Below are 25,600 nucleotides of genomic sequence, written 5' to 3' on the forward strand. Positions count from 1 at the left end.
AGACCGGCTGTTGGGGGAAAAAAGTGTTAGCCGCCACTCCCGGATCTGCAAGGGGGAAAAAATTTGGAACCATAAAGCTGAAAACTTTTTTCTCTCAGTTTGGAAGAAGCCGTTCGTCATGAATGGGATCCGCGGAGTTCAGGCGAGAGGAGGCGAGAGGCTCAAAGGTAACAAAGCCCCCGCCTGGGCTGGCTTTTTTTTTTTTTTAATCGTTTTATGAGCTCTTTTTACTAGGGAAAGAAGAAACACTCTCTCGCCTCCTTCTTTTTCTTTTTCAACTATCTTTGCGGGGGTTTTTATGGTGGACGGTTGGTCAGGTTTGATGCCTTTTATGATGACAGATGCTTGGGTCAGGGACTGACACCTGGAGAGTGTTTGAATTGATTGGGACTGAGGTGTTAGGCACCAGAAAAACCCCAGAAAAGGTTGTTTATGAGGCAGCTCAGAAGTGCTTTCTGGTTTTAGAAAATGCAGAAGGGCCTTGGGAGCCCCAGCGTGTGTGTGTGTGTGTGTGTGTGTGTGTGTGTGTGTGTGGCGAGTGAGGTGCACATGTGGCCCGTGGGTTCCGTGACTCTGCTTGTCTACACTGGGGGCTGGTGTCCCACAGGTCTGTTTACCAGTGAGCAGTTGTCACTGCCACCTCCTGGAAAAATGGAATGCAAGTTTTGGATGGAATGCCCTAACCTCAGAGCGGGGCATAGGTGGATGTCTTCCGTTTTTCTTTTTGTGTCTAGGTTGGGATTCTAGACAAATATTTGCAACTCTCTGGAGCAGGAAACTGTTCTGTTCACAGGCAAGGTTCGTTGATGCTGGAATCTTCCTTTGCTTCCACTCTGCTTCCTTCCTTCTTCCTGGAGGCTCAGAGTTTAGTTTGGTTTCCTTTTGCTCTCTTGGTCTGGGGCCTCTGTTCTCCCCTCTGGGGCCCCACTTCTGAAGGTGAGGGAGCCAGTGGGGCTCAGTGCCTCAGACCAGAATGTGCTGGCCTTTTTTCCCTGGGGCTCACTGAGGCTTTGGAAGTAAGAGGCTGGCAGGAGAGAGAGTTCATGGAGAGGCCACGTTTTCTAGGCGATTAGCTCAGTATTAGAACCACAAAATGACCTCGGAAGCCCCTTGACCTCTCTGAGACTGGACATTGTGTTGGCTCTTGCCTCCTGCCCAGAAGAGAAAGTCACACCTCCGCAGGGAGGGGTCCTTGGGCTGTTGAATGTCCATCTTCTCCACCCCCCACCAGCCCCCGCCTTCATTGCTATCTTGAAATTTCTGGATTGTTTTTCTGTTACTGTCCACTGGGGAGAAAAGGAACAAAAATTTTTTTTAGCTCAGCCGGGGGAGGGAAGCAGGGTGCTGGTCTCTCTCTGTGCAGAGCTCCTTCCCTCAGGCAGACTCACCCTGCCATCCATGTCCAGTGCATCCCTCCTTCTTTCCTGTTTCGTTGGAGGGAGCTGAGGGAAGAAAGACAAAGGGAGGCAGATATGAGCGGTCCAGGGGCTTCGGAGGGCTAGGGGGACAAACCCCTGGGTCCCAAGGAGACAGAGGTCCCCCCCATTGTGGTTACTGTCTCTCGAGGTCTGTTATCCAAATCCACAAAATCTTAACCCGTTTTCTGAAGTCCCTTTGTTTAGGAAGCTATTTCTATAATCACTCTCACCCCCTTCCCCACTCCCCAATCCCACCCCAGCTACTCACAGAGCCCACGGAGTACCTCCCCACCAGAGGAGCAAGAGAGATGGGAGAAGGGTCAGTGCAGGCTGTTCTGACCATTGCCAGGGGCAGCTGTGCCATGTTAACCAAAGTTTCCAGCAACTTTCAAGAGACGTGTGGAGGATTTGCTAAGAAGTGAACTCTGAACACAGAGCCTTTTCAAATCTATATTCTACTTGCTGTATCTTAAAAATCTACACCAACAGCCATCCTCTTAGGAGGGGATAGAGACAAAGAGAGAGAGAGACAGACACACAGACAGACTCCAGCTGGGAAGAAGGAAGTGTTCCCTTGAGTTAAGACTAGGAGAGAAAGAAACTTGCTGGGATATATGTGGGGTGTTGGTTTGCATTTTGTAAATTGTCTCCTATGTCTTGGGGACTGTCTCAGGCAAGAAATAACTGGCGTTGGTTGGTATCCTCTCCTTTGTCCCTGGGAGGTTTAATAAATGCAGGGGCTGGAGGCCTTGGTAAGAAAAGGGAGCGAGCAGAAAGGCAAGCTGGACTGCTCCTGGGATGAAAATATTTGGGGCGATGTACACCCATAACTCATAAGGGCAGATAACCAGTTGTGAGCCCTCTAGAGGCTCAGGTGATAAAGATCTAGTCACCTGAGTCTTTACCACCTGCTTTCTGCAAGGTGAGGATTGGAGGTCCACCAAAGGGAAACAATAGAAAGAGAAGGTTGGGGTCCCTTTGAGGGTTTCAGCCCCACAGGTGGGAACTGAGGGACCTTCCCCCTCCCTCACTCCCAGGCCCCAGCCTCTGCAGAGCTGAGTGCTGCGGGCACGCTCCCCAGCCCCTTGGGCTCACCTTCTACAATTCTAGTGGCCACCTCTATTCTCCGAATCTTTGGACCTCTCTTCCTCCAGTTCCTGGGCCCTCACCACCCTGGCTCCTACTTGCACCGGTCCGGGCAGAGTAGGGCTGCCGGGTCCTGCCAGAGCCTGTCGCTGCCGGGGCAGCCCCAGCGCCCGTGGTGGGTCTCCCTGGGAAGCAGCGGCCCGGGAGGGGGGTCTGGTTGGAAAGCGGAGTTGGGAAGTTTCCCAGCGTGAGTTGAGCGCTGACGGATTTGTGATCGGCCATAAAACAGGCGCGTTCAGATTCGTAAATCAATCTCGCCTTTCTCACAGTATAAACGTTCGCTTTATCGGCAGCAAGAAAGCACTCTGCTCACGCCCGGGCGCTTGTTTATTTGAACATGGACATTCCCAGGATCCGAAGAGTGTGGGCATTTTAATAGGACCTGCCCGGCGTGCCTTCGTGTCACTGGCTTTTCTTTTGCTCGTCCTTAAAAATAATTTCTCCGTTTCAGAGATTGCTGTCTTCCCATGATCCAGCATATTCTCTCTCCTCTTTTCTCTCCCCCACCCCCTCACTCCCCACGCCCTAGTATTTTTCTTTTAGGCTTTAGTGGACTGCTTTTCTTTGGGGGACCAGTTTTAATGGATTTCTGGCCAGGACCATGCAGGGAGTTGCCCTCATTGGAGCCGGGCGCGGGGCTGAATTCAATACCAGCCTGGGTTTTGTATCTGCACAGTCAAAGCCGACCACCCCCCTACAGAGCCCAGGCCCGCCGGCGCCCCCACCCGAGGGCTGGGAGAGGGATTCCGAGGGGACCAGGCCGGCCCAGTGCCCGAGGCCGGGGCTGCGCTGCCGCTACCGCTGGACCGGACACCACCCAGGGGTGGCGGTTTCTTCGGGGGTGGTTAGGGCACCTGGGTCCTCAACCTTCTCCCCATCCAGTCGCTTTCGGTTCAGACCCCTCCAAACAAACCGCTGGCGGGCCCTCGGCCCCATGCCCCCCTCCCCAAAACGCGTCTGTTCTTCCCGGTCCACCGGCCGCCGCGGCTGCCCCAGAGCTGCTGAAGATAAGGCTGGGAGTGTGTGGGCGAGGGGCTCCTTCAGGAATGTCTTCCCTGCTTCCCTTTGCAACCCCATCCCACACCGTGGCCAAATCCTCCGGTTCTGGGATTCTGGTCGTAAGTGGTCTGCTCTTTCTGGCGCCAAGCTGCTGTATGTGAAGGTTTGGGGGGCATATTTTGTTTTGTTTTGTTCATATCTGAGATGAAGAAGTCTGCGTACATTTCTCTCTCTAGGCCAAGGGACTGGATTTTTCCTATCATCACTAGTGTTTAACACTTTAATATGCGATCCCCCCCCCCATCTTTTTCCTATTGATCTGTCTCCATTGTCTGCTGCTTGGAAGCAAGGGGTACTAACACCTGGGAAATGGGGACGGGGCTGTCAGGCCAACTTCAAAGCCTCTTTCTTCCCTTTCCCTCTCCTCCCCTCCAGTTCAAATCTCCAGCTGTCTTCGCTGGTGTGTTGGGGGGTGGGGAAGGGTGAGACAGGATGTGACATAGGTACAGAGAGACTGAGTGTCCACTTCTTTTGTGTAGGAAACTTAGTCCAGGTCTTTTGTCTCTAGAGCGTATCCTCAGTCAGTAGGATTTGGTTCCCTGTAATAGTAACAACACAACGAAAACAAGTCCCCCTTGTGGTTACTCTCAACTCTTGAAGCTCCCGAGTCATCTCTTCGCCCTGTCCCTTTTCTGCGCTTTCAAAAGGTACCACAAAAGATCTTTTTCAAAAGAGAATTAAAGCCAGAAGCCCCATTCTTTATACATATACAATCTGGACTTATAGCTGGTCTCTTTAGAAATTTTGTTGGTTATTTAAGGAAGAGGGGGAGTGGGTCCCACTAAAATACCCTAGGAGTGAGGGAGAGAATAGAGTTGGGGGATGCAGAGAGAGGAACTGGTTGCTGAGAAATGCAGGGGCTTGGAGAAGGACTCTGCGCCCATCCCACCCCACCCCCCAGAAGCCCCTGCAGACTATTTCTGCACCTCCACGAACTAAGCAGAAGCAGGAGGAGAAGGGAGAGAGGAGAGGTGGGCTGTGGGTAAGTGTGTGTTCTGGGGGGGCTGGTTAGGGAATGTAGATACAGCAGATACAGATGTGAATGTGGGAGAGAGAACTAGCTACTATTCCATTTGTGGGTTGGGGGGAACCTATTTTGCAGGAAAATTTCTCCTCCTGAAGGGGAAGGTCATAGTGGTCCTTTGAGCCTGAAATCGAAAGACCCCCTTCCCCCTCCTGGTCACGTGATTCATTAAATAATTAATGCCGAGGTTGCAGAATAGATATGTATTCGTCAGGAAAATCGCAGGCTCGGTCTCCCTGTTTCTGACGTGCAATTCAACTGTCCTTTGAAAAACAAGCCTGTACCCCGAGAAAAAAAAGAGAGAGGGGGAGAGAGAGGGAGAGAGAGAGAAAAAGAGAGGGAGGCAGCAATAAAACAGCCCCGCAGCCGGAGCCACACCGCGGGCTGGGGTATTGTAAGTAGAAGGGATTTCTCACTACCTACCGCGTCTTATATGTCCATGTAAATTTATTGTTTGTTATTAATGTTATTGTCGTAAAATGTGACAAATAGCCATCTTCATTTCCTGCCATTTCTCTTCACACGGTCCTCTGTGTGTTTATACCCATTGAGGCATTGCATAGAGATTTTAGGAATATTCCTCTTCTCTATCTCTCTCCCTCTCCCTCTCCTCCAACCTTTTTCTTGATTTATAGCAATATGGGTGTCAGCTTCTCGGCCGGCATGCCAGCCATTGTGTGTGTGTGAGTGTGTGTGTGTGTGTGTGTGCGCGCGCGCGCGCGCATCTGCGTGTGTTTGTGAGTGAGTTGTGTTGTTTATGGCCATGTCTTCGATAAATCATTTCTCACAGAAAATGATGTGGAAGCTGGGCTATTTCTGTGGCCGGGAGAGAGTCACTCTCGGAGGCACGTCCTCTCTCTCTGCTCCGCTCCCAGAAGTTGGTTATTTCAGACGATTTTCAGTAATATATCAGCAGTTAATATGAAAGCTCTATAGCTGGAGGTCTTAAATTGCAGCATCTGTGATTATCAGTTAAGGTGAGATCTGTATAAATTTGGTAAACCAGAAATGCCTCATTGGCCTATAAACCCAGTCAAAGACCACGACCTAATATAAAAATTATGTTTGTGAGCCTGATAGAGCCAACATTCCTGCAGCAGCAGACAGAGCTTCATTTTTCAGCAGTTCCCCTCCAGGAGTCTGGTTGCTCTGACGCCGGCTGGGGGTAAAGAACCCAACTCTGAAGGCAGAAGGAACCTGGGGGCAAGAGAGGTGGAGGCAGGGGAAAAAATTACTGAAGTTGAAGGCAAAGATTTTTGTAGTCGAGGGGGACCAAGTAGAGGTCCTTTGCAACTGGAGGGGGCTGGAGGGATTCAGTTATAGTATTAAAGCTTGACCTATAGGACTGATGTATTGAATATATGACAGGGAGCTGAGGGTGGGGAAGGAGCTACCCAAACTGGGGGAGACAATGCAGGCAGAGGCTGAAGGGCAGGGAGGGAAGCTGAACGCTTTGGCTTCCCACCCTCCTCTCTAACAAAACAAGGAAGTGAATTCACACCCCAGTAGCCTTCCTTCGACCTCCTGAAACAAAGAAAGTTTCCTCAGCAGTGAGGGGCTATATGTGTCTGGGGCTAAAGGAGGGAAAAGTTCTCTAAGTTGTTCTAGAAAAGAAATGTTCCAAGAATCAGGTGGTCTCAGAAAGTTGGAGAGTGTTTCAGGACATGGGGTAGGTTCCTCTCACTAAAGCCCCATCCAAAAAGGGAGCAAATGGGGTACAGATTGGGAGGGGGAGAGCTGGTAACTTTCCCCTCTGATTTCATATGGAGGTCTCAGTACCTCCCCAGTAGGGAAGCGTCTGCTGGTAGAGAGCAAAGCCAGAGGCGGCTTTTGGGGAGATTATGTGCTGCGCCCCAAAGTTGTTATGATGAGGGACAGAGCCTTTGCCAAGTTCGGTCGGGGCTGCTGGCTTCTCCTTCCCTGGCTGGAGCCTGGCCAACGGACTCTATAGCCACTATTATCTGTGATACTTAACTCTGCCTGCTAGTGTAAACCTCTGAGCAGGAAAATTAGTGATGCCGCGCCCAGGTGTTAATTATTCATGGCATCAGCTGCGTCGTGGAGTGGCGGCTTAGGCCCCAGTGCTGGCCTCCAGGAGCTCACTCCCATGCCCTGCTCCAAGTGGGCGCTGAGCCCTCTTCTTGTTAACGGGCAGCTCTTAGGTGGGTGGTAGGTGAGGCCTCCTAATTTGGGAGTCTGGGTTGAAAAGGGTTTAGGGAGAAAGAGAAGGAAAAGGCCAAGACCCTAGGCTGGGATGGGTGGGGACATTACCCGGCCTCGCTCAAAGGGCCTGGGGAGAGTCTGGATTCAGGGGCAGCTTTGACAGGGCTGGAGATCACGGGGCGGGTGGGAAGGGTCGGAGGAGGCAGCGGAGAGACCTGAGGGATAGCAGGCTCCACACCCTTCAGGCCCCCCCATCCTTGGGTGTTGAAGAATACCACACACACTCAGTGTGGGAAGCAAGGATTTCCTTCTCCCTCACCTGGCAAGTGAAGGGGGGTAAATGTGGAGGGGGTGAGTTCACCCCCCATCCAGTGCTCCAGAATTTAGGCCCAAGTCTTAGAATGCCAGAGAGAGGGGGAAAGGATTAACTCTTCCTTGGAGAGGAAAGGGACATGAAGGGTGGAATGGTGGGTGTTAGCAGCTTCTGAATTCAACCTGTTTTGGAGGATGGGGAATAGCAGGAGAAAGCTGAAGGATGTGCTTCTTGGGACAGGCCAGAGCCAGTGGGGAGAGCTGGGAGCCAATCTCACAGGCCCCTGCCCCTGTGATTCCAGCTCCTCCCCCTTCTCCACCTCCCCTCCTCCCGCTGCCTCTGCCTGTGACGTGGAGGCCTGGTCCCCCCGCTTTTCCTCTCCATCCTCTCAGCCCCGTTCAGGTCTTTGTCTCTTCTGGCCCTCGGGATACCCCCTCCTCTTCCCTTTCCCCAACTCACACGCAGACTCTGCCCAGGAGACAAAAGCAGAGAGACCATCCCTCTCCCCCATTATCTTTTAGTCAATCGCTGGCCCCTTGCTAAATCTCCCTATGTGAGGCCTGATGCCCTCCATCCAAGCATATAGGCCTACCCTTCAAATCAGCAACTTTGTTGTTTTTTTTAATATATGCATTTGTTTCATTTAGCTACGAAGCACCCTGCTTCTTACCAGTTCTGCACACACACACACCCCATTTGCTTGTTTGCTGTGCAGGAGATGGGATAGAATGTATTTGATGGAAGGGGCTTTAGGAAAGCCGCTGACTCTGTCTTCTCCCCAGACGCTGCTGGTGTCCACTTTCCCTATATCATTATAGTGTTTATCCCTGTGCCTTTAAGAAACTGGGCTGCTAATGCTTTAATGAGCAGAGGAGTTAGATAGAAAGATGAGGAGAGAGAGTTTGAAGTAAAAAGAGAGGGTCCAGAGAGAGAACAAGCAGCAGGATCCCTTTCTGAGGGGGGGAAGTCAAGGCAGAGGCCAAGGAAGGGATGACAGGGAGAATGCAGACAAAGGCCACTCAGAGGGGCAGGGAGGCTGTCCTGGCAGAAGACATCCCACCACTTGGATGGGTACAACAAACACACTCACAAAACCAGAGTTAAGTGAGAAGGGAGGTGGAAAGGAAACCACTCACTTTGCCCCCTTCTTTGTAGAAGAAGATGTCTCCACAGCAGAAGGATGGGTTTCCCCCCGCCCCCGCCAAAAGGACAGGGTTCTGAGGCCAAGGGCGCCACACTGCCCAGAGGGGCAGCCTAATAAGTGAGGGCAGAAGTGACTTCTGGAGACACTCCTAAGTCCTTAGCAAGGCACAATTCAAATTCACTTAAGACAAAGGGAGAAGCAGAGTGTGAAAAGACAAAGGGACTGTGAGAAAGGGACAGAGACCACAGAGAAGGTTAGAAAAGGCAGAGAGAGAGAGAGAGAGACAGAGAGAAAGGGAAAGGAAAGGAAGGGAAGGGAAAAGAGAAGAGAAGAGAGAAAAACAAATAGAGACAGAAATGCAGAGAAAGAGCCCATCCCCTTGGAGGAGGGGCGGGTGGGCACAGACTGAGGAGAGGGCTATAGGGTCTGGAAGCTCCTCCAGACTCTGTGCTTTCTTACCAGCAGCTGCCCAAAGCCGAGGCCATCCCAGAAACAAGGGGGCTAGAGTAGGCCCTGGGGTTGCTAGATCAGGTGTGAGGCAGCTGGGGCAGGAACTGAAGTGTCTGGAATGGCCAAGATGTCTTGGGCACTTCAAGCTCCTCTTCCACCACCATCTTCAATAACTTAAAGGTTGGAATCTCCCAAACCTGAATCCCTGGGGTGGGGTGGGGTTGGGTGGGTGGGCTGGTGGCTGGTGTCGGTCTCTCACACCCAGACCCAGGGAATCCTTCCGTGGCCTCTCTCCCCCTCCTGGGTTTGGTCTCTACTTTCCCTCTTCGGGGACAGGGAGAAGAAGTTGATCTTCCAGCAGCCTGGGAACTTTCCCTTTCACCTCCAATCCACATCTCCTCCCTTGAACCCCACCCCCACCCCCGTCTGAACAAACGGATGCTACCCTCGCTTATCTCCTCCCTCCCCGATCTTTCTGGAAAGAAAAGGGAAAGTTCCCACCAGCCTAAGCAGCTTTAGACAACTCCAGGGAAAATGGAAAACGCAAACCTTTCTCGCCTCTCCAATCCTCCCATCACCCCCTGGTCGCCGCTGGGCTCCCTCCATCGCGCCCCCCATCCTCCTGTCCTGTCCTGCCCACAACGCTCTCTCCCTTCCCCTCCCTCCTCCGCCGAGCCGGACATATGGAACCCATTTCGCCGGTGACATTGAAGAGCCGCTGCGCGCCCGCCTTCCGCCATGGCGCCCCCGGCTCCCCGCGCCTCGCCTCGCGGTGCCCCCGGCAGACGCGGCTCCTCCCGCCCGGCCGCTCGGCCCGCTCGCGCAGCGAAACCGCGACCCCGCTCCGCGCCGGGCCCGCCAGCCTCCCGCAGCCCCACGCGGGCCGGCCGCGCGCCGCTTCGAAGGCCGAACAAAGCGGCGGCGGCGGCGGCGGCGGCGGGCTGGGGGCGCGCTTCCGGGCCTCTCCCCGCGCCGGCCGGCGGGACCGAGATGCGGCCGGCCGCCCAGCCCCCGCGGGCGCCCCGGGATCCGGGCCCGGCCGGCCCCTCGCCGCTGCCCGCGCCCTAGCGGAGCCGCACAGGTAGGTGTCGGTGCCGAGCGGGCGCCGGGCCGGGCTCCGGGTGGAGAGCGGGGGGTGCCTGAAACCCCCGCCCCGGCGTCGGGAAGGAGGACGATCGCAACATTGGAAGACAGAGATGGGGGCGAGTTAAAGAGGCGGTGCGGGCGGAGGGTGCGGGGAGGTGTGGAGGAATGTGGGGTGTGGACAGGACCGGCTTAGGGCCTGGGGAGCGCTCTCGCTCAGGAAGGGCTGCAGACGGTTTTCCGCGGGAGTTGGGAGCTCGGGCTTGTGCGGCAAATGTGAGGGGCATCTGCTGGGGTGGGGGCTGGCTGGGCCCTGCTCCCACAGTCCAGTCGCCACCTATGGCCAGAACCTAATAGCACCTCGCGGGTTATTTGAAGCTGAAACTACAAGGGGTTGCGCTGAGGCCGGGTGTTAAACTGAGAAGGTAGGAGAGGGGGTGATTTATGGCTTCATTGAAGATGTGTTTACTCCCTGCCTGCTCTGGAAACCAAAAACCAAAGAGAGCAGAGGCGGGAGAAGCCTCTCTCCTTGGAGTGGAAGGCAGTGCCAGGTTGATTCGCTGGGATTTATTTTCCCAGATGTGGGGAGATGGTGGGAACTGTCCCTTTGCCGGGACAGAATGTGAGGTATAAGGAGAGTGTGAAAGCACACACACGTAGATGTGTTTTATGTATTGTGTGAGTGCACATTGTGTTCGGGTTGGGGTTTGTTGGGTACAGCATCGCTTTACAAGTGAGCACACAGGGAGCCGGAGGGGGGACTCGGTGTTCTCAGGTCTTGGTACCCTGGCAAGGGGTAGCTCTGGACACACTTTGCTGCCTTGTGTCCTTGCCATGGAGTAGTGCTCCTTCAGCCTGTGCTTTCTTTCCTCCCACAGCCACGCGCAACAGCGCCCACCCGGCCTGGTCCCTGGCCCCTGCGTGCCATCTGCCCACGCTGCCCGATACTCACTTTGAACCTTTAACTTTGCCATGGGAGGCTGAGGAATTAGTGAGCACAGCTGAGTGGGGAGGAGGAGGGGGAGGAGGGGGGGAGGAGGGGAAGGGAGGAGGGGGGAGGAGGGGGAGGAGGGGAGGGGGGAGGGGAGAAAAAGGTCTGCAGTGGTAGGGGATGTTGGTTTGAGGCTTGCTTGGGTTCCACCAGTACTGCTCAAACTCCCCCAAAGTCTCTGGGAGGGGACAGGTGAGCAAAAAGGGGAACACAGCAAAGGAGCCATGCAGGATGATGGAGGTGGGGAGAAAAATATTTTGACCCCCAGATAGTTATTTCCGCAGGCCAACTGGTGGCTCTTGCATTTCTGTCCAGACGCCCGGCTTTGCCTGGAAATTGTTTTGCATTAAATTTTCTCAGCCGCAGAATTATCTTTCCTCGCCTCCAGCTAAACTTGCATTTTTCCACCAGACACTTGGGCCCCGCACCAATGAAATCTGAGAGGAAGCGGCTGGGCCCTAAGTGGCTGTAATTTAATTGATTTTATCATAAATCATCAACTTGATGAAGAACCCGAGGTTTCAGTGAAGTAAATTGATATTAATGGGAGTTTCTTGAAATGCAAACTCCCTGAATTGTTAGGGCATCTTGAGCAGGGGAGGTAGACTACATGTGTCCCAAGACCAGAGAGCCTGGACCTGGAGCCCAGCACAGCTTTAGGGGGTCGGGAAAGCAAGCTGTAGGGGCAGCTGCAGGCAGACCAATTTCTGCAGGGGAGAAGGCAGAGAATGGAACTTTGTTGGGGAGGGAGCACAGTCTGACTCCATGAACCCTGCTGGCAGTCTTGGGAATGCTGGTCTCCCAGTTGAGGGAGGCAGTTGGGGAAGCTGGTAGGTGTGTGGGCAGTGTTGGGGGTTGGTCGGGTGAGAAGGCCAGGCTGGTACAATGGGTGCATTGACTCCTGGTTAAAAATTGTCAGGTTTAAACCTTCCTCTTCTAATTACACAAATTAATTATTTACTGCTCAGGTTGCTGTGTCCAAAAATAGCACTTTTGATTTGAAGAATAACCCACCCGTGACACAGAAGAGCAGTAAAAACCAGTGCACCAGGCTCTGAGGGGACAAGGAGGACCAGGAGTGTGGCTGGTACTCAGTTGCGGGGCTGTAAGCATTTAAATTCCGAGAGGAGATAGTCTGCCTTTGGCCAAGATGGTGCCCATTATTGTCTGAACTCAGTTTATTACTGCTAATTGTCACTCACTTTTACATCAGTACACAGAGAACCACAAACTTTCAGCCCAAAAAAGGGACCTTGGAAGATCGTTTAGCCCAAGCCCTCCCCTCCACACAGGATCTGGCTTTACAGAAGGGGACAACTGAGGCCCAGTGAATTCTCTGCTTCAGAGCACACAGCCAATCTGGACCACCTAGAATCCAAGCCTCCTGACTTCCAAGCCTATCCCAAGTATGACTTTAGACAAACCACTTCCTGGCTCTGGACCTCAGTTTCTCTATCGTTGACAGTGGCAGGGTTGGACAGGACACTCCCTGAGGTCTTCCCAGTTCTGACCTTGAGTAACTCTCTAGTGCTTGGGAGCAGCTCCTTTTTGTGTCCTGGAGTTCTGTGGGCATCTGGGTATAGCTCACTGCATGCCTATTTGCAATATACAGGGAGTTTGCATATGCCCAGAGCAGTGCATGGTTACTCAGACTGGCTCTAAGCAATCCACTGGAATCTGGACCATTCCTCCTCCTGAAGGTGTCCTTATTCTCAGCAGAGGAGAAGCCCAGGCCTAGAGCAATGGAGATGGAAGGCAGTGGGAGGGGCTAGCTGGGTGGGTTGGGCTGGGATTGGCATTTGGAGGGGGTGCTAAGGAAGGAGGGGCTCAGCCTCTCAGAGCAAGGCACTTTCCCCACCAGGCATGGGAGCTGAGGCTGGAGTTGTTGGCAGTATAGCCCAGGGACTGAGTTGTGGTTTCAGAATTTAGATTCTATGACAGCGGGCCACCACCACCACTACTTCCAGCCTGACCCTGACCCCTGGGCCTTTGGGCCCCCTCTTCTTGGGAGAGGACACACGCAGGCTACCACAGCACTATACCAGGTCTCCTCCCAGGGCAGCCAGGACAGAAGGCCTGCAAGGTGGATGACCCCTGTCCTATTCTTGCTCTTATTTTCCATCTCTTCTCCTAACTGGGAAAAAATAAAATAAGATTCAAAAGAGATGGGGGCTTTCTCAGAAGTTGCATGGTTGTGAGAAGGGAGATCTCTTGTAGGATCAGGGATATGAGGAGGCCAGCAGAGGAGGGGAGGCTTCCAGGTTGCCTTGGGAAGTGTGGTCAAGGATATGAATTCTGGTGAAGGAAGTGGGAAGAGATGAGAAACAAACTCATCTTTGGGGTTCTGGAAATCAGAGTCTCTGGCCAGATAATCCATTTCTTAGAGCCTCACCCCAAACCCTACTTGAGAGAGAGAGAAAGAAAAAACCAGAAGGGCCGGCAGGCCCAGATTCTGGCCCTATCCTATTCTGACTTTTTATATTCGGAGGCAATTCGGGAGGCCTTCTGCTGATTGGTCATTAATCCGGTGAGTTATTGTCTGCTAAACAGAGGTCACTGGGAGAGACATCCAATCTGTCGGGAGAGACCTGCGCAGTCCCTCGCAGCGGGCTGGGCTGGGCCCTGTTCCTCTCTTGTCTGCTTCTCTGTTCCTTCCCCAGCAACCCCCACCCCCACCCCACTCCCACCCCGCCCCAAGCTGTCCAAGATTCTCCCTTCTCCTTCTTGTCTTCTCCACTCTGCCCACCTTTGTCTCGACATCCGCCGAGGTGGGGTTTGCCAGGGCAGGACAGAGCTTCTAGATGAGGCGGGACCCCCGATTCAGTCGGGCTCATTCCCATCCAGGCGCCGCCAGCTCCCAACTCCCGACTTGGCCTTAAGCCCCATCAGCCACTGGCGCGGCCTCCTTGGTCACCGAGCAGACTTTGCAGACCCTCGTGCCTGCCCTGTTTTGTCCTGCCCCCTTTTCGCCCTCCCACGCCTGGGGTGAGGGGAGAGTTCAGCTCGGATCTTTCTTCTCCAATCTTAGCGGCCGTTTTCTTCTTTCAATCTCAGCTTCTACTGAGCCGGGTCTACACGGGCCTCCGCCCAGGCGCGGAATCTTCTCGTTTCCTCAGCCCCTTTGTTCCCTCCCGCTCGGGCACCTTAGAGAGGTGGGAGTTGGGGATCCAAATACCAAGAGCGATTGGCAGTAACAATTCCCATTTTACAACACCCAGCTTGGAAATCTTTATTAATATTTAAAAGCGATGGAGATTCGGGGGTGTGTGTGAACTTTTCACGACTCTGCCGCGGCCACAGAGTTGGGCAGTGAAGCTGGAAGAGTGTGGGACCGGGAACCCAGACAGGACCAGAAAGAAAGAGATCCTTAAAAGCCTTGCCGCCACCCCACCACCCCCCCCCCGACTCCCAGGTCCCGGGTTCTCAGGGAGCCCGGCGGGCCAGGCGAATTTGGGGCTGGCTGAGCTGGGGGCTTGGGGGAGGGGGGAATCCTTGGTCATCCCAAGGCTGATATCAGAAATCCATTTTAAGGGAGCCAGCCAGTTTGTCCTTATTGAGAGGAGAATTTTCGTTTGCTCTTTGACGGTTTTTGGGGGGAGAGACATGATCCCCGAAGGCCTTGAAGGATGGGCGCCCAGTGGTCCCTCAAGGGGGTTTTGAGGGCCCGTCCCCTGGTACTGGGTACAGATTAGGAGTGGGGGAGGGGAGTGCGGGAGCGAGTGGTCTAGCTCTGGGGAAACTGAATCCGAGAGGAAAGAATGTCTATGAAGGGGGACATTTGCTCTGATTTTTGCCTTTATTATTAATTTCTGCCCTTAATGGATTACACTAAGTTATCTGTGTCTTAATCTTTCTCTCAATTTTTCTTTTTCATTTTCTCTCCCTCTCTGTCTCTCACACATGGTAAGTTGCTCAAGCTTCCCTCCTTGAATCCAGGAAGAGATCGTTCCCTCTTCTCTGTCTAGTCTACGCCTAAATCACGACTTCACTGTCGGGGGTGATAAATCCCTCTCTCCTCCTTTTTCCAGACCTCCAAGTCTTCCCTCAGACCCCTCTGGTGTTTCCCACCCCAAGGTCCCTGCCCAGGCTCCTTACTGCCCCTGCCCTATCCCCTGAAGTTTGGAAGGTCCCTAGCCTGCAGCAACACCGCAAATGAAATGGGTGTCCTGGGGCTGCCAGTTCTACCCGCCACCTTCCCAGCCCCAAACAGGGGCGATTGGCCAGCCAGAACTCGCCGAGGAGGGGATAAAAAAGGCAGGAAAGAAACCGAACGGGGATCTAATTGCGTCGCAAGCATTTCGAATGGGCTCTGCTCTCAGAATTCCTTAAGAAGCCCCCACCCCATTTCCTACCACATTTGGGGGTACGTGTGCTCTGAAACTCTTCTCCAGGTTAGCTCTCTTGCTCCCAGCCCTCCTTTTTGCTCCTACCCCACTGCACCCCACCTCCTTGTGTAGCCAGAAGGGACCACATGAGTTGAAGCTCCGAGTGGGGAGGGGTCCACTGCTGTCTCTGGAAAACTCCTCTCCCCTCAGCTCAGCTTTAGGCCGATCCTCCTGCAGGCCTGCAGCTAGTTGTGTGCCCCATGGGCTCTCTTTTTATTCCTTGGGGCAAAGCTGTGCAGTCCCACAAGTGAACAGGTCCTCCTCTTCTCTTAATTTCACAGTGACCTTCTCTAGCTAGTGGTAGCAACAGCTAGGAGAGTTGGAGGGTCTGAGGTACACTCTTGCCTTTTTAATTTGGGGAGGAAAAGACCCAAAGGTGCTGTTCTCTAAAGCCTCTAGAAGCTGCCATGGGCGAGTCCCTGACCCACCAGGCCCAAAGCTACATAAGGTCCAATCCAGCAGGTCTCTAACCGGCGTCCAGAGATCTCAGGACAGATTCTTTGTAGCCCTGACTTTCTCTGAGGGTCCTGGCTTGAGCACCAGCACTGGGTCTGGCTTGGGCTTTCTTTTCTTGATGCTACTAATAAATACAGAAAATGGCTTCCACCTTCCGTCCTCACCTCCCCACCACACTTCCCTCAGCCACCAACTCTGTAGGCAGGCGGCAGGATCCTCAGGACATCACAGTGGGAGACTCTTCATGCAGTTCCTTGCTGGAGGTAGGGAGGCCATGGGTCCCCCCCCTGCACCCCCATTCAGCAGGGCCCCAGGAAACTGGCTGCTCCAGCCCACGAAGCCTGACTTAGTGGGCCTGAAAGAAGTGGGGGCCGGAGGAAGCCAGGGACCACCCCCTATGAGAGTAGACAGTAGGACCCTTTCTCAGCCCAAAGAAAAGCCTGTGAGTGGGGAGCTATGGGGTGTGAGGGAAGCTTTGCCAGACACAGCCACCCTCTCCTGGAGGGGAGACAATAGCTGGAAACCATCTCTCACCTTTGTTCTCCCAGTCCCTTCTCTCCTGGTGCATCCAGATGGGAGAAGGCAAAAGCCAAGGATTCTAACCAGGAGGTCACAAGGCAGTGGCTGGCTCTGTCTACGGAGAAGTTAAGAGAACAAGTTTTCCAAGCTGCTTTTGTAGAATAGAGAGACTGTCGGCCTTCTATTTTATCCTCTAAGCCCGAGTCAGCAGTTCGGCAGAGTTGCAGACACTCCTGCTTTTGGAAAAGTCCTGGTGCTCTTTTTGTCCTTTTCCTCCTCCAGGACCGGCTCTTCCCCACCCCCACCCCAAATCTGCAGACACCTACATTCTTGCCCCCTGTCTTCCTCCTACAGGCCTCCTCGCCTTTTCCTGCCCTTCTAAAACACGCCCGAAGAAAAGTTGAGCTTTTGTAGTCTTCTTCACCTGTTCCAAGAGTCCTAAATCTTGTAGAGCTAAGAGAAATTAACAGGTTTGTTCTGAATAATAATAATATAAATAACTATCCTCCATCTCTTCTGCCAGTGCATTTAAAATTAAGCCATTTTGCTGGTTCTTCTCATCTTCTTAGAAGTACAAATGCCCTTATCACCTCTTAGCCGCTTCTGCCTATCCAGAGGTGAGAATCTCGACAGAAACTTCTTCATGCAGTTCTTGCAGCCTCTCTATTGGCAGCCGTGTCTGGAACTCAAGCTGAACACAAGGTCCTCCTTTTGTCACCCTCTCCTCAACCCCCCTCCCCCTCCAAGATGGTCTGGATTTTTAAAATAATCACTCACCGCTTGTTGTCTGCTCTCAAATTGGGGGGGGGTGGTCTGTTAAAAAGAAAAGAGAGGTCTGGCTCCCCACCCCCCCACAGGTTGGAAACTGGGCCAGGAGATTTGCCGGGAGAGAGGAGGACTAGAGAGGGTGTGGGGGAGAGAAGAAACAGAGACTGGGAGACTCTGGGAGGCTCGGAAGGAGGGAGACAGCCAGAGGGCCAGAGATGCAGCCACCAGTCCCGCAGGAGTGAAGCTACTTTAAAAAAAAAAAGAAGTCCCAGTGTTCCCACTGCGAATGAATGCAGAGGGGCACCCAGGAAACGCCCCCCCCAGGGCCTCCCAAGCTACTTCTCCAGTTAGAGGAAGGGTTTACTAGTCGTGCTGGGGGGAGCTGTGAACTCCACGGGCTTTGCCTTATCTTTGCGCTCCTCTTCCTCCCCCGCCAAAATCTGAATTTAAAAATTTACCTGTCCTTAAAAAACAAAAACAAAACTCAAAACCTCTACCTCCTTTCCTTTCTCACTCTTTTTTTTTAAAACTGAGGGGGGGGTTTCAAAATGTCCCCCCTCTCCCATCACCACCATCACCTTCCTTCCTTATCAGGCATCTAAGCTTGCTAAAGGGGGAGAGGTGGGGGTGTGTGTGAGCTTGTGTGTGTGTGAGTGAGTGAGTGTGTGAGTGTGTGTGTCTGTGTGGGTTTTTTTCCCTGTGCAAAAGCAGAGGCCATTGTTACGGAGAGTAGGGCGTACCAGTCTTCTAGGGCAACCACACTGGGGCGGCTTGGCCGCGCCGGAGCCCGGAGCTGGATTCTCAGCGAGCTGAGCCGCCCGAGCACCTTTTGGTCTTCTTCTATTTTTTTCCCCCGCTCCCCACCCCCTCCCTCCTGCGCACCCCCGCTCCTAAGCCGAGTGAATTGAAGCGGACGCCGCGCGGCTCCTCCGGCCGGTCTGCCCCTCAGGCTCCCCAGCCGGGGTGGCTATTGGGGAGGGGGCGACGCCGCTTTAAACAGTGGTCTTTTTTTCCTTTGCCTTCAAGGAGGGGAGATTTCTCGCCTGCCGCTCGCGCTGGGGCTCGATGTGAATATATATTATGTCTGCCTGTTCTCCCCTCATCGGTGGCTAAGGTAAGCTGGACTGAAATAGGCTATCAGTTTGTGAATGGCGGAGAGTATGTCTCAATGATTTATGGCCCATATGACTCCAATCTCGGTTCAAGAAGAGTTCACAAGCTTTAAGCTTCCTTCCACGCAGCGACTCTCCCTCTCTCTCTCTCTCCCTCTCTCTCTCTCTCTCTCTCTCTCTCTCTCTCTCCCTCTCCCTCTCTCTCTCTCCCTCCCTCCCTCCCTCCCTCCCTCTCTCCCTCTCCCTCTCTCTTCCTGCTTCTCTCCTTTTCTCTTCTCTTTTCTTTCAGCAGTCAGATCAGGGCTGAATTTTTGCCCCGCTGCTAAGAAGAGCCTCATCTTTTTCTCTTTTCCTTTTTTGTTGTTTTATTTTTCTTCCTTCTATTTTTTTTTAAGTCCTGGAAGGTGGCCTATCCCCTCTCCCAGGGCTTCCCAGCTATTGTTACTCTCCCAGGATTTCGGGGGGGGGCCTGGAAAGGTGGGTTTCTTGGGGTGGCTCACCGCCCTTCTTCAGCGAGACCCTGGGGGGAAGCCGGGAGCCACGTCTCCTTCCCTCCCTCCCTTTCTCCAGAGAAGCCATATGGAGCCTGGATTTTTCCAACATGGAGGCAAGGGAAATAGACATGTTTGGCTAGGTAGAGCTGCTCCCCACCCCCCGTTTTCCTGGATCCCCAGATCTCCGATGCCCTCGGCACCTTTCCCTCTTCTCACTGTCCCATCAGCCAGGCCTCTGCGCCCTCCAGCCGAGTCCGGCCCGGCAAAGTCCCGGTGCGGAGTTGCTAAGATGCCTTTTAATTCGGTTACCTCCAGCGCCCAAACTTGCTGCCGCTCTAGGGCTCGGCCTTCGGCCGGGTGTGCTTGGAACCTGGCCGCTGCTAACCGTTTCCATGTCCTGAACGCTTTCTCTTCGCCTCCTTGGGACAACATAGCTCATCGCCAGCCACCGCGGCAGCAGCAGCCGAGACAGCCCGGCGGCGGCAGCCAGGGGCTAACTCTGTCCGCAAACCTTCCCAGCCCTTTCTCGCCGCCAGCGGAGTCTCCATTCTTTCCTATCACGTCTCTGGCTTCTTGCTTCCCACACTCTCCTGGCCTCGGTCCTGCGATGGTTTGCGAGTTTATTGCAGGGGGAGCGACAGGAATTTCAGCCCCAGGCGTCTAGTCAAATTATTGTTTTATCATCACCATCATCATCATCATCATCATTACTGCTGTAACAATCATTTAGACTAAATAAAGCCAGGGCCCAGCCAGCCAACCCCCTCCAACAGTTTTATTTCATTCTCCTATCTATTAATAACAAACTGATGCCTGTTAATTAATTCCCCCTTCATCCAGGGCTGCTCCGAAGCTAATTTTGGTTAAATCATCAGAGGCTAATGGTAATAATAATAAAGGGGTTGGGTCGGCCTGGTCAATTGAACTCCAGTTCTCCTCCCTGGAAGGACCTGCTGCTTTGCAGACCCATGCGTGTTTCCCAGAAACAAATTCTTCCCAGAACCCAATCAGAACTCAGGGCTACCCGGCTCCCTTTTGAGTATAAATCTGTGCCATTAAGAAGGGGGTTTATGTGTGGGAGGGATTTCCTTCACCTGCACTCCTTTTTGTTTTATTTTCCTATTTTTAGTTTTCTCTGGAGTTGACCAGCTGGGCTGAATGAGATTTAAGTAGTCCAAACTCATATGTCAGAAGAGAGGGTCAGTCTGAAGATTTTATGAAAAGTGATGGTGAGGGGTTGGGAAGATAGATGGGGGGATGCAGTCAGAAGTTTCAGAAGAAATACACAAAATCCTATGACAGCTTGAACCTTTATTTTTCCAGCACACTTTTAAAAGCCTGCATTAAAATAATCATTTTTTTGGGCCTCAGAGAACTTCAGTAAACAGGGGCACCCAGTTTCCAACCCAGAGAATAATACTGTTCAAATTGCTTTGTTTACTTTCTTTTTTCCTAGGGAAAATTTTTGTTTTAGAAAGCACTTTCCCATCTCTCAGTAGAAAAGTCCAGCAGTTATCCAATTTCTTTCTTCTTTTCTTCTTTAGAAAAATCAAAGGAAACAGACTGTCAAGAAAAGGGTGGGGAAAAAATTAAGCCTGATGAAAAAAAAAAAACAGAGGGTGGGGGGAGACCTGGGCCAAATGGTCACAGCACCAACCAGCCCCGCCAGGAAAACAATCCTGTTCCATTTGGGGGCCCCGTGGGGGCTGCTGGCCGTGGGGTCCCAGACTTGGCTAGAATAGACTCAGACTGGAGGTGCTGGTACCTGCAGCAAGGCCATGGAGGAGGCTCAGTGCCACTGGCTCTGCAGGTTAAAAATCTTCAGGAAGTTTCTAGGTCAGGCTGCAGTCTTCGTGAGGTGGGAGGGGAAGGAGAGTATCCCTCACACCAGAAGGTTCCCTGCTCAACTTGCTTCTCCCTCCTGCCTCTTTCAGAGATACTCAGTTTTTTCTCCAGGCTAGACTCTGGATGAAAGGAACCTAGATGGAGGCAAAGACAGGAGGCCTCTCAGCTCAGAGGACAGTGTTGATGATGCTTTTATTTTGGAGTCTGCAACCCCCCCCCACCACACACCTATCCCAGATTGGGGGGTGTGTAGAGAGAGGGAAGAGGAGAGGTCAGGGGCTAGTGTGCAGGCAGGAGAGAAGCAATGTCCCTTGCAATAGTAAGATTCTGTATCTAGGCAGTCCCCAAAGGCGTAGAGTCCTTATTTTTTGAGTGGAAATGAAAACTGGTGGGCTTTTTCTTTTAAAATTAAAGCGTTGCAATAAGAAAAATCCATTTCAGGTCAAGGAAGTGGCCTCAGCATCTGCTGTGAAGATGTTGGGTGGGGGAGAAGAAAAACCCTATTGATGTCAGTTCCCTTTTCAGTTCCTAAGATGGATTTGAGCCCCAGTCCTCTTTCCCCCCCTGTGTCTCTTCTCTCACCCCGCAGGTCAACCGCTACGAACAGACCCCGGGAGGAGGGGGGCAGAAAGGGGAGGGGGGTCCGACGAGCCACGTGACCCCAGGGGTGCCAATGTCCGGTCGTGAGGGTATCAGGCCCTTGCAAGTTGCCACCCACCGCCCGGGCCTCGCCCAGCGATGCAGAAAGCCACCTACTACGACAACGCTGCGGCCGCACTCTTCGGAGGCTACTCCTCGTACCCTGGCAGCAATGGCTTCGGCTACGACGGTCCCCCTCAACCCCCCTTCCAGGCCGCCACGCACCTGGAGGGTGACTACCAGCGCTCAGCGTGCTCGCTGCAGTCCCTGGGCAACGCCGCCCCGCACGCCAAGAGCAAGGAGCTCAACGGCAGCTGCATGAGGCCCGGCCTGGCCCCCGAGCCCCTGCCCGCCCCGCCCGGCTCACCCCCGCCCAGCGCTGCACCCACCAGTACCCCTGGCAACAGCAGTAACGGGGGCGGCCCCCCCAAGGGCGGCCCCCCCAAGGGCGGCCCCGGCTCCAACTCTACCCTCACCAAACAGATATTCCCCTGGATGAAAGAGTCGAGGCAAACGTCCAAGCTGAAAAACATCTCCCCCGGCACAGGTACCGGCTCTCGGGCTTCCTCGTCCTCAGCGTTTGTCCGGGCCAGGAATGTCACTGTTATTCTAGCACCAGCCCCTAGGCGCCCAGGCGGCGGCCTGGGAACAATATCAGGTGGCGGCGTTAGCGGCGCATTTCCCCGTACCCCCCACCACCTGATGACCCCTGACCCCGCCAACACCCTCTCCCTCCAGCCCCCTCCACCTGAGCTTCTGAGAGGTCCAGGAGTCCAGGTGCTCGGCCTCAGCCCTTCGCAGGGCCGCAGAGTCAGACGCTGCCAGCAGACGCAGAGTCGTCAACGATTGATTATTATTAAGGATGATTACTGTGGGCATTAACCACAGTCGCTCGGGCGGCCCGGGGTCCCGGCCTCCAGGCACTACAGCCTCCTCGCCCCACATTTCCGCGCCCTGCCCAGAATGTCCAGACTCCCCCCGGGATTCTCCTCAGGCACCTGCCGGGTCCACAGGACCGGGCGGGGTGGGGGTGGGAGGAGTGTCTTCCACACCTGGAACTGGGGATAAGGGGGAGGAAGCGTGCGCGAGAAAATCCAGCCCTAAATAAATGGCCATGCGGCTCTGTCTGCGTGACATGATCAAATTTTCATAAGCTGGGGCAGCGAGAGGCGAACAGGTCTCTTAATAAATGCCACTATTATAGAGTGTCCGCTAATGCGACGGGCGGGTGGGGGGGCAGTGGAGAGGAGGAGGCGGGGACGCGAAGGGGAGGGCGGCGGGTGCTCCGAGTCCAGGCCTGGATTTATTAAGAAACGATGCATTCAATTTCGGCGTGTTCAGTAATTATCTTTTATTTCATTTTCTTTCCCCTTCCCACCCCTCCCCCTCGGATCCAGCAGAGGGCTGCGGCGGCGGCGGCGGCGGCGGCGGAGGCGGAGGCGGCAGTGGCGGCGGCGGGGGCGGCGGCGGGGGAGGGGACAAGAGCCCCCCTGGGTCGGCGGCGTCCAAACGGGCGCGGACGGCGTACACTAGCGCGCAGCTGGTGGAGCTGGAGAAGGAGTTCCACTTCAACCGCTACCTGTGCCGGCCGCGCCGCGTGGAGATGGCCAACCTGCTGAACCTCAGCGAGCGGCAAATCAAGATCTGGTTCCAGAACCGGCGCATGAAGTACAAGAAGGACCAGAAGGCCAAGGGCCTGGCCTCGTCTTCGGGGGGCCCCTCCCCCGCTGGCAGCCCCCCGCAGCCCATGCAGTCCACCGCCGGCTTCATGAACGCCTTGCATTCCATGACCCCCAGCTACGAGAGCCCGTCCCCGCCCGCCTTCGGCAAAGCCCACCAGAATGCCTATGCGCTGCCCTCCAACTACCAGCCCCCCCTCAAAGGCTGCGGCGCCCCTCAGAAGTACCCCCCGACCCCGGCGCCCGATTACGAGCCTCATGTCCTCCAAGCCAACGGGGGCGCCTACGGGACGCCCACCATGCAGGGTAGCCCGGTGTACGTGGGCGGGGGCGGCTACGCGGATCCGCTGCCGCCCCCTGCCGGCCCCTCCCTCTACGGCCTCAACCACCTTTCCCACCACCCCTCGGGGAACCTGGACTACAACGGGGCGCCTCCTATGGCCCCCAGCCAGCACCACGGACCCTGCGACCCCCACCCCACCTACACAGACCTCTCCTCTCACCATGCGCCTCCTCCTCAGGGTAGAATCCAAGAAGCGCCCAAGTTAACACACCTGTGATGGGAGAGGGAGGGCTGAGGGGCCGGTCCTGGGGTGGGGGAGACCCAGGAAGGGCGGGGGCCGTGGAGTTCTGCGGGACAGCCTGGAGGTCTGAAAGAGGAGGCAGGGAGGTGGCAGCCAGGCTTCCCGGGAAGAAAGGGCCTGGAGTTCCTTCCCCTTCTCCTGGCCTGAGAAGTTGCTTTTTAAGTCCTGCAGCTCTCGGTAAGTCTGCCTGCCAACCCATTGGAAAGGAATCTACAGCAGATTGGAGATGACCCTATCAATCCTAGGCCTCCAGCAATACCCAGTTGGAATTCCACCCTCGAGAGTGGGGTAGAGAAAGAGGGGATAGGGAAACAAGGCAGAGAAGCACATTTTAAAAAACAGACAAGATGGCTACGCCATCACCAGCCAACCAACCAACTTACCTTCCGTCTACGTGGGTAATTCCCCCAAATCTTGATTTTTTTTTTTCCTGGCAATTCTCCTTTTTTAAAAAAGAAAAATTTAAACACATTTCAAAACCAAGGGCACAAAGCACGTACCCCTCCCACTTCCCTGAATCCTCAAATTTCTGTCAATCGATTTGAGGTTGATTGGGCACTCCCTCCATTTCTAGTCCCACACTTTTCCTGCTCTAGGACATTAATGTCTATACCCCGCCCCCATCAATTACAGTCTTCAGAGGGCTCAGGGATGGTGAGAGATCCTGAAAGTCAGAGCTGTCTATATTATAAATATATATATATATTTTTTTCTTTTATGGCAAAGCTGGGAGGTGAGGGCAGGCAAGTTGTCAGGACTGAAGTTTTGCCCATTCTGCTGCTTCGCATCTCAGCTCCAGGTCCATCCCCCTCTCTCCACAGAAAGCAGTCGGTGACGCGAGGTTCTACACTTTTCTTTTCTTCCGTTGCTCTCTTGACTTAACGTGAAAACAGGGTATATTTTAACAAACTGTCTGTCCCAGGCGAGGTCTGCAGCTGGGCCTGTGTGCCTTGCTCAACCGGGACAGGACACTTTTGTTGCACTTAGAGTTTACATTTTAATGGATATAAAAACAACTGTGAGAGATGCCTGGGCCTGCAGGAGTCCAGCATTGCTCAAAAAGTGTGTGTTCTAGTGAACATTTTCATATATATTTATTGGTTATAGCCTGTTAAAATATTTTCCTTTTTGTATTATTTATCCCCCTACATTATGTATTTATATGAGGAAAAAGGAAAAAAATTGTACTTTTTTTTAGTATTTACTTGTTATAAAGGATGTTGTGTTCCCTGTCATGTAAAACCAGCTATTTTAGTTATATTGTACTCTAGAAAAGAGCTGTAGATTTATGTTAAACTCGTACTTATGAGCAATTGTAATTAGTTCTAAAAGGCATGAACTCAGCTCCTAATTGTCACTGTATAGTCCTGAATTTGTAGAATTAGAGTTAATTCCCTCTTGGAACTTTCTTTGTTCTTCTGTAGTTACTTTTTTCCTTACTTAAAAGGGTTGTCTGTCAAACAATTCTTGAATAAACTTTCTGTTATCAATTTTATCTTGTCCTGGTGGTCCAATTTAGATAGCAGAGCAGCAGGCTGCTGACTGCCAGATTTCCCCCAAGGGAAGAATGGTGAAGACCCTGTCCTGGCCTTTTTAGTCCACTGCTCAGGCCCCTACCTCCCCCATCTGTGTCTCAGGTTTATTTGGTTTTTCTCACACAAGCTTGGAGCATTCTGCCAAGTTCTTTAGCTAAGATTTAAGTAACAAGTTTGGGGGGAAAGGAGACTTGGGCGCTCCCTCTCCATCTTTCTGTTTGGCTTCTTTGCCTCTCAGTTTTTCTCATTGATTGGTCTTTTGTCCTTTTGCTTCTTTGGCCACAACTTCCTCACCGCCCCCCCCACCCCCTCCACCCCACCCCACCCCATGGACAACAACAAAAACCTGGCCCATTACTGCTTCTTACACGCAACCTAAACTTCACAGTTCTCTTCCGGAGCGACAAAGAAGTCGTCACGTGACCCGAAGCCCAACCACCATTGGGTCTAAAATGAAAACAAAGGAAAATGATTAATCTAAAAAAAAAATCTGAGGCCTAGACTTCTAAGGTCAAACCTTAAAACTAAAGTGAAATTAAATCACTAAATAAAACTCAGGGCGGAGGGAGAGGAGGCATGTTTGATTTCCACTGCCAGGGAAAGGGGAGAGGAAAAGGGTAGGAGAAGCTGTTGGAAACAAGCGTAAATAAAATGGTCCCCAGGCTAATGTGCTGCTCTGTTTCCACGATCCTTGGGAAAACTTCATTTCTTAGTCGTGGTTCCATAAAACTTTTATCACATTGGAGCGAGGATAGAGAGAGTCTGTCAAAGATGAAATGTCACTGCCGCATCG

At 53.4% G+C, this 25,600-nt stretch overlaps 1 protein-coding gene and 1 long non-coding RNA gene across 8 annotated transcripts in view; one reads left to right on the forward strand and one right to left on the reverse strand.

Annotated features, from left to right (window-relative positions):
• HOXB3 (homeobox B3) lies at positions 1–23,248 on the forward strand (the record flags this gene model as incomplete). Its single annotated transcript, XM_082605192.1, has 4 exons — positions 1–167; positions 17,946–18,033; positions 20,960–21,556; positions 22,407–23,248. The coding sequence occupies exons 3-4, from the start codon at positions 21,109–21,111 to the stop codon at positions 23,246–23,248; spliced, it is 1,290 nt and encodes a 429-aa protein (XP_082461318.1). The 5' UTR covers positions 1–167; positions 17,946–18,033; positions 20,960–21,108.
• Positions 19,695–25,600, reverse strand: part of LOC309794117 — a 10,215-nt gene continuing 4,309 nt past the window's right edge. For 2 of the 7 annotated variants that reach the window (XR_014291986.1, XR_014291987.1), the window contains exons 2-5: positions 25,176–25,254; positions 23,656–23,714; positions 23,192–23,242; positions 22,568–22,653 (exon numbers count right to left, since the gene is read on the reverse strand). This is a non-coding gene — a long non-coding RNA (uncharacterized lncRNA). Of the gene's footprint in view, positions 20,505–22,518; positions 22,654–23,179; positions 23,243–23,655; positions 23,715–25,175; positions 25,255–25,600 lie in introns of those variants that run through there. The other 5 variants (XR_014291982.1, XR_014291983.1, XR_014291984.1 and 2 more) reach the window with 5 other exon arrangements.

Source organism: Mesoplodon mirus, assembly GCF_964341445.2.
Source record: "Mesoplodon mirus genome assembly, chromosome: 18".
Taxonomy (NCBI): domain Eukaryota; kingdom Metazoa; phylum Chordata; class Mammalia; order Artiodactyla; family Ziphiidae; genus Mesoplodon; species Mesoplodon mirus.